Source organism: Trichosurus vulpecula, chromosome 2 (assembly GCF_011100635.1).
Source record: "Trichosurus vulpecula isolate mTriVul1 chromosome 2, mTriVul1.pri, whole genome shotgun sequence".
Classification (NCBI taxonomy): Eukaryota; Metazoa; Chordata; class Mammalia; order Diprotodontia; family Phalangeridae; genus Trichosurus; species Trichosurus vulpecula.
The window spans coordinates 82,942,303-82,950,667 of NC_050574.1; the positions used below are offsets into that span (position 1 = coordinate 82,942,303).

Sequence of the window (8,365 nt, forward strand, 5' to 3'; positions counted from 1 at the left end):
TTGACTGCTGCCTTCTTCAGTTTACCCTCCCTATTGATTCCCCTCCCTTATCTTACCCTTTTCCCATTGCTACTTCTTCCCTCCCTTCTGACCACCCTCATTTATTTGTGATGTGATCTTTTATATTTAGGTTGCGTATTCATTTGAGCATATGATGTGAGTTGTTGATGTAAACCTAATTTCTGCCAGACTGCTTTCAAGTTTTCCTGGGTTTTTGGTCAAATTTCTTGCTCCAGCATCTGGGGTCTGGTTTTATCAAATGCTAGGCAATTAGGTTCATTTGCTTTGTATAATGTGTTTAGAATTAGCTCCACTAAACCTCTCTATAATTTGACTAGTACCGAATGATTTCAATGACTGCTTTCTGCTTTGATGACTTTTTCTAGTGTATTTTAAGATTTAGTACTGCTAGGAATCTTTCCTTCCCTTTCCCCACTATTTTCCTTGAAATTATTTTTGAATAGTATCTTATTTTTTCACAATTACATGTAAAGACATTTTTAACATTCAATTTAATTTTATATGTAATATAATTTATTTGTTTTAATACTATTTTATTTTTTCTAATTACATGAAAGGACAAATTTTAGCATTCATTTAGAATTTTTTGAGTTCCAAATTTTCTCCTTCATTCTTTGGCCTCCCCTATCTCAAATATAGTAACCAGTTTTATTCGTGTTAGATATATAAAATCATTAATATTCATTTTAAAAAATTGAGTTCCAAATTTTCTCTCTCCCTCCCTCACCTCCCCTTTCCCTAAAATGGTAAGCAATTTGATATTTCTTTGAGATTCTTGACCCTTTGTTCTTTCAGATGAATTTCATTATTATTTTATAGTTCTATAAAATAATCTTTTCCTTGTTTCATTGGTATGACATTAAATAAGTAACTAACAGGTAGTGTCATCATTTTTTATTATATTGGTTCAGCCCACACAGGATAAATTAATGTTTCTCTAATAAGTGTGTCTTTATTTCCCTAAATACTGATTAATAGTTCTATTCATATAATTTCTGTGCATATATTGGTATGTAGACTCCCATATATTTTATACATTCTGTAGTTATTTTAAATGATTTTTACATTTTTTTAACTCTCTTCCCTTGGCTTGTTGGTAATATGCAGAAATGTAGGGGAAGAGGGGGGAGGGGGAGGAAGAAAATCTGGAACTCAAAATCATACAGAACTGAGTGCTGTAAACTAAAAATAAAGAATCTTAATTTAATAAAAAAGAAAAAAGTCCAGAAACTCAACAACACATCCTGGAATTAAGACATAACTGGTATGGGCTTCATTCTTAAAAATGGAGGATCTGGGAGAAAATAGCCAATCAGAAAGAAAGAAGCCAAAGAGAATGAAGACACCTTCAATAGGTGAAATACAGGGGGAGAGTGAAGAGGTTCATCTGACAATATACAGTCCAGAAATTTGGGTTACATATGTATGTATGTATGTGTGTGTGTATATATATATAGATAGATATAACTCTATGTGTATATACATACACATAGAGATATGAATACATATATACATATTGGGATATATCTATATTTATATCTACCTATCTATATCTATATTGGGATATGTTATACATGTATAAAATTATAATAAAAGTTGATAAATATATTACTAAAATATATTTATATATATATATAAATATATAATATATTTAAATATATATTTATTTATATATATATAAATAATATATATAATTTATATATATAATAATATATATAAATAAATATATATAAAATATATTACTAAAAAAAAGATCACATAAACCTTGAAGGGAAATCTCTTCAAGGTTGACTGACACAGTTGGGGAGGCTTCCCATCCCATTTCCCAGACATCATTCCTTGCAAAGGGCAAGGACTGTGCATTCCTGAGTTATTGTTTAGAAAGTGCAGCAGCAGTCTCTGCTTCCCCATCATGTCATTTCTCAAAGACAAGGAGGAAAATAAAGTTTTGGCTCCAGCTGCCAAGAGCACCAAGGCACAGATCAAACAGAGAATTGCTTCCCCCAGACCTGAGTTTTATGATGTCCTGCTGAGCTGAGGAAGGGCTGAATATGGTCTGCAGGCATGGGGATCCCCTTCTTATGAATCCTATGCTAATGTAAAGTGGACTCAATGACACACACACACAAAAAGAAATGTGAATGATTTATATGAATGTGTTCTACATCCTATAAATTTATTGAAGTTAATTAATTTTTTAATTAAAATTTAATCAACTCTCTAGAGTTCTCAAAGTACATGTGATTTTCAAAAAGTGATAATACTGTTCCTTCTTTTTCTATGCTTCTTTCTTTCATTCCTTTCCTTTTATTTCTATTATTAGTATCTCTAGGACTTCATAAAAAAGTTTTGACAACGGATTTTCTTACTTTACCTTGGTCTTATTAGAAAGAATTCTGGTTTACTCCTATTACATTTACTGCTTGTTCTTGTATTTATTTGTCTACTACTTGCTATGTTAAGGAAAAGTGTCTTTATTCTCATGTTTTCTAGTTTTTTTCTTGACAGTAATGGCTGCTGTATATAAAAAACCAACTTTTTGCACATGCTGAAAATATAATTTTATGTGGGTTGTTTTTAAAAGTATGGTCTATCATGTGGATATGTTCCCTACTATTGAGACAACCCCACAGTCTCATTATTAATTAACTTGGTCGTAGTGTATAATCTTTCTGATATTGCTGTAGCCTCTTTGCTGATACTTTAAAGTTTTGTATCAATGTTCATTAGCAATGTCGATTTAGGGCTTTTTTCTCTATTTTGATTCTTCTTAGTTTAGGTTTCAAGGCCATATTTGCATCACAGAAGCAACTTGGGATAATCCTTTCTTTTCCTAATTTTAGAAACAATTTCTTTTAATATCAGAATTTTTCTTTCAATATTTGATAGACTTGCTTATAAATCCATCTTGTTCTTCCCTTTTCCTTTGGATTTCATACATGGTTGTTCAACATCTTCTTGTGATTTTGGGTCATTTAATTATTTATTTCTTGTTCTATTAATCAGAGTATTTCACATTTTAAAAAGTCATTCATTTCATTTATGTTGTTGGTTTTATTAGCATATAAACGGACAAAATAATTTCTAACAATATCCTTTATTTGTTCTTCATTTGCTATGAATTCTTTCACATTTCTGATACTGGTGATTTCCCCTCTTTTTAAAAAAAATAATGTTAGTTAATGATTTATTTATGTTTAAAAAGATACTAGGTACATGAATTCAATTTTTAAAAATTTTATAAATCTCTTCTTTAATTTTCAGAATTTCTATTTTGGTTTTTGTGGAATATTTGTTAGCTTTCTAGAACTTTTTCAGTTGAATAATTTATTAATCTATTCTTTCTCTTTTTTTTGTAGATGAAAGCATTAAAGACATACATTTTCCCTTAAGTACTGCTTTATCTGCATCCTCAAAATATTCATATGTTGTCTCATTGTCATTAGGTTCAATAAATGTATCTGATATTTCTATGATGGTTCTTTGACCACAGGTTCTTTAGTATTAAGTTATCTAGTCTCTAGTCAATTTTCTATCCTTTATTTACTTGCCTTTATTATAATTTTAATTGCACTGAAGTTAGTAAATAAAATATCTAGTCTTACTATTTTTCTGCATTTGTATGTTGTTTATAATGCACTAACATTTGGTCAACTCTAAAAGGTTGCCATGCACATCATAGAAATATTCTTTTCTATCTCCATTCAGTAATTGCCAGAGAGTTACATATCTAACCTTCCTAAAATTCTATTCAAGTACCTAGATTATTTCTTGTTTTTTTTTTTTTAGATTTATCTCTCTGAGAGTGTATTAAGTCCTCTTACTGTTATGGTTGTATTGTCCTTTTCTACATCTAACTTGTTTAACTTTTCCTTTAGCCATTTACATGCTATGACATTCAGTGTATATGTGCTGATCAGTAATGGGATCAAACCCCATGAATACCCCTTAAACTACTAGTTTAGGAGAGGTGAGGACACTCAATATTTTTTAAGGGAAAAAATATTGAATTTTTAGGAAAAGTTAAAAAAGAATGGTCAAAGAAATTCAAGGAGGGAAATATAACTTAATATCTTTGAGAATCAGGGAAGATGTCAAGAAAGAGGTAAAATCTAGGGGCAGCTAGGTGGTGCAGTGAGTATAGCACTGACCCTGGAGTCAGGAGGACCTGAGTTCAAATGTGGCCTCAGACACTTGACACACTTATTAGCTGTGTGACCTTGGGCAAGTCACCTAACCCCAATTGCCCTGCCTTACCCCATCCCTGCAAAAAAAAAAAAGAAAAGGAAAAAGAAAGAGGTGAAACCCGACCTAGGGAAAGAAGAATATAAAGAAGTAGATATAGAAATTGGAGGCAGTTCTGGGCATAGGATGCAGGGAGGAGGAGAAGACAAGGCATAGACAAAAATCAATTTTGCAGTAGCTAGACCATATAAGGGGAATGTCATGAATTAAGGATAAAACAGTAGAATAGAATCATGTTCTGAAAGTCTAGAAAGTCAGGTCAAGGAGTTTGTACTTTATTTGTTAGAATGTTGGGAGCCACTGGAGGTTTTTGAGCAGGTGAGTGATATGATTAATTTTGAAGGATGAAAACCTTCCAAAGTATTCCTGACTATTCATCATCCAACATTTCACTTAAGCCCTTTGATTGAGGCAAATCTTATTATCTCTCAGCATAATCCATTCTTTTTTTTGATTACTTTAATTACTAGGGAGATATTACTTGTGTTTGGCTTTAATTGGCTGTTTCATAACTTTTTCCCATTGGTCTTAGTTTTGTTCTTGAGAACCACGCAACATAATCCTTTTTCCTGAAGATAACACTTCATATAATAATCATTCCCATAATAATAATTCTTTCCCCTTATCTTTAAGTGTACTTAAACACAGAAAGTTCCTTTGCTCATCTTTTGATGACATCACTTTCAATGACCTTAACCCTCTGGTCACTTTCCTTGGGACTTATTCCTGCTTGTCAATGTATTTTTAAAAAATGTAGTGTCTCAGACTGAACACAACACATCTGGCAGGGTGATTACCTTGATGAAAACATGAGAGGCACAAAGGGTCATGGTCATTATGCTAGTAGTGGAATTTGGAAGTTCTGCATCCTCTATGTCTGCTTTTGTGTATCTATTCCATAGTATCCTCTGTTGGAACAGAGAACAAAGCCCAGGAAAGGAGAAATAGGAGACAGGTGAAAACAGGTAAAGATAAATCAATGCATGGTGTCCATTTATTTTTACCAAGAAGGTTATATTTATGTGATTATGGAAAGGCATTTGATGTTGTCTCTTTTTCTCGCAGGGCAATTGGGGTTAAGTGACTTACCCATGGTCACACAGCTAGTACATGTGTCAAGTGTCTGAGGCCAGATTTGAATTCAGTTCCTCCTGACTCCAGGGCCAGCGCTCTACTCACTGAGTCACCAAACTGCCCCATTGTTGTCTCTTATCTATGCCATTCATATGTGATGGAAAAAGAACTAGCCTCAAAACAAAGGACCGAGGTTCTGATCTCAGCTCTGCTACTCCTTTCTTCCTGAACCTAAATCTCTTAATTTCTCTGGATCTCAGCTTCTTCATTGGTAAAATGAGGGGATTAGACTAGATGACCATGGAGGCCCCTTCTTGATCTCTATCCTATGACTAAAAACTATGAGCTTAACTTTACATGTTCTTCAGAGTCATGTTGCAGGGTCAAAGCCCATTTAATCTTAGGAAGTATAGCACTTCTACCTATCCAGGGCCGTGAGGAAGAGAATCTCTCTCTCCATTAATAGGACTTAAAAATTCTTTGAATATCTCTTCAGTATTTGTACAGAATGTGCAACTACTCACCCCTAAGAGAGTAAAAACTTTTTTGTTCTTGGCTTACTTGTCTTATTTTTCTGGGGATATAGAATTGGAAATCTTGAAGAGGTCTTGGAGGTACAATATCCCTGACAAATAATCATCCAACTTCGATGGGGAGCCATCCAATGATGATCTCCTTCCCGTATCTGTAGTCAGGGACAGTTACTGAATATCAAACTAAGACTCCAAGGCAAGATGGCTAATTAGAAGCCACCAGCTTCTCAAAGACAATATAGCCTTTAACTGGCATTTTTCCCATTAAAAAAACTGAGAATTTTTGTTGGATAGTTAAAAAATGGGTACATTTTAAAAATAACTACAATGATATTGTTCCTGCCTCATAGACACACAGCTGTGATTCTATATACTTAGCAGATATAGGCAATAGAACTATTCTACAATTGATAGCATATGGGTAAGGACATAATGGTTTAGAAAATCTTAGACATTCCTGTATCCCAGCTGATAGGAAAAGAGGAAGTGGGATCAGTGGAACCAATTCATTTTTCATTCATTCAACAAATATGTTTTAAGTGCATGTTAAAAAAATGTGCTAAGCCCTGAGAAGAGATAGCATAATTTAGATATGATAGAGTTTCTGCTCACATAGAGCTTACAGTCTAGTAGGAAAATATAGTATGAAATAGATAACTATAATACAAGATCCTTGAAAGTCTTGACTTTATCTGGACCGCTCAGGTCCTATTTCTGAGCAGGGTGCCCTAAGTCAGCACATACAAATAGAGATCTTTCCATGGTTTCCAAACAGCAACATCAAGTTTACAACCACCTTTGAATCCATTCTATCACTACCCTCTTTCTCTGGGGAAATGTGTCTAATACTAGAAAGATTTGGTGACTTTTAAGCAGATGAATTAGTTTCTAAGAGCTGTGAATTTTCAGAGATATTGCCATAGCATATAACCTTGTCTAGCTGGATTCAGGACCTTCTGTGTTTGTGTCAATCCTTTCCCCACCTTCACAAATCTCATGAACTAAATCTTTAGGAGACACAAGGAACTTGAAATAGCTGCAGTGTTGACAATGGTTGGAGAAAGGAGAACTATGGCATTCCTTCTTATGGGAACTGGCATGACCTATTCCTGAGTGAGAAGAGGTTCTGTCCGTCCATACTGCCATTTGTAAGGCATAGGTAAAACAGATTTGAGCCTAGAGTTCCCACCTCACTATCAAGTCCTGAGTCACTCCCACTTGGGTGTAGAAGCCTGCTGTTAGATGTATTTCATTGCCCCTTCCTCAGTAACCTCCAGATTCCCTGTTTAATTTCTTTTGTCCTCACCCCATAGACAATGGGGTTAAGGGCAGCAGGGATTACATGGTGCAGGACATTGAGTAGGACAGGGACATCATGAGAAACCTTTTTCTTGGCCATATGAGTAAAGATGAAAACCAGCAGGATGGTGCTAAAGAAGAGAATGAGGATAAAGTGGGAACCACATGTGCTTAGGGCCTTGGCAGCAGCCCCTTTAGCCTTAAGCTTCATCACAGCCCTCAGAATGAAGGAATAGGAGAGGAAAATAAGTATAAGATCAGAGCCAAGCAGAGTCCAGGCCACAATTAATTGGTAGATCTTATTGACAATAACATTTTCACAGGAGAGCTTCGAGACCGACAGGTTGGCACAAATACAATTCTCGATGATGTTATTCCCACAGTAATGGAGCCGGGCAGAGAGGATAGGAATTGGAGCAGTGAGGAGGGTGTTCCGTGCCACAATAAAGATACTAGCTTTGACCACAAACTGATCAGTGATGATGGATGGATAGCGCAGGGGGTGGCATATGGCCACATAGCGGTCATACGCCATTACCAAGAAGGTGCAAGATTCCATGGGAAGAAAGTTGTTCATGATGAACATTTGAAGGAAGCAAGCAGAGAAGCTGATGGGTCTGAGGTCAAACCAAAAGACAAGCAGAACTTTGGGGATGACAGTGAGACAGAGCACGATATCCAGTATGGAGAGGAGGCTGAGCAAATAGTACATGGGCTCGTGCAAGGATGCTTCCATCCTAATGGTGATTAGGAGGGTGGCATTGGCACCCATGGCTAGGAGGAAGAGCAGGCTCAAAGGCAGGGAGAGCCAGTGCTGCCAACTTGGAGATCTGACAAAACAGTTCAAGAGAAACTCAGAGACCCCAGCAGAAGAAGACTCGTTGTAAAGTATCATGGCATTAACTCTGGTGGGGTAGACCCTTGTCCTTAGGGGAAATGAAAGAAGAAGGAAATTGTTAATCCTGTTATCAATCCTCATGATCATCATCTACTTTATTTGGTCTCTCGTCCCTCTTCTGTCACATCAGCTAACACTTCCTGTGCCTGAATAATTGTTTTTCTGAGCCTATACATGTTCAAGATGTTAGACCAAAAGTGGAAAATAAGCAGTTTTAGGTTAGTTTGACAGACTGTGGAGTAATACATTGTTAGGACAAGATGACATCAACTTAAGAATTTTAAAGTTAGTTTGA

The 8,365-nt window shown here is 35.3% G+C and overlaps 1 protein-coding gene across 1 annotated transcript; it reads right to left on the reverse strand.

Moving 5' to 3' along the window:
• Nucleotides 1-7,122: 7,122 nt before the first annotated feature.
• Nucleotides 7,123-8,067, reverse strand: LOC118839307 (olfactory receptor 56A3-like). Its single transcript, XM_036746767.1, has one exon. It carries the CDS (start codon nt 8,065-8,067, stop codon nt 7,123-7,125), a length of 945 nt encoding a protein of 314 aa, XP_036602662.1.
• Between the last annotated feature and the right edge of the window lie 298 nt (nt 8,068-8,365).

What these genes read in the sequence shown, in the direction of transcription:
- LOC118839307 (XM_036746767.1), bottom strand. Translation starts at nt 8,067, where the DNA reads ATGATACTTTACAACGAGTCTTCTTCTGCTGGGGTCTCTGAGTTTCTC.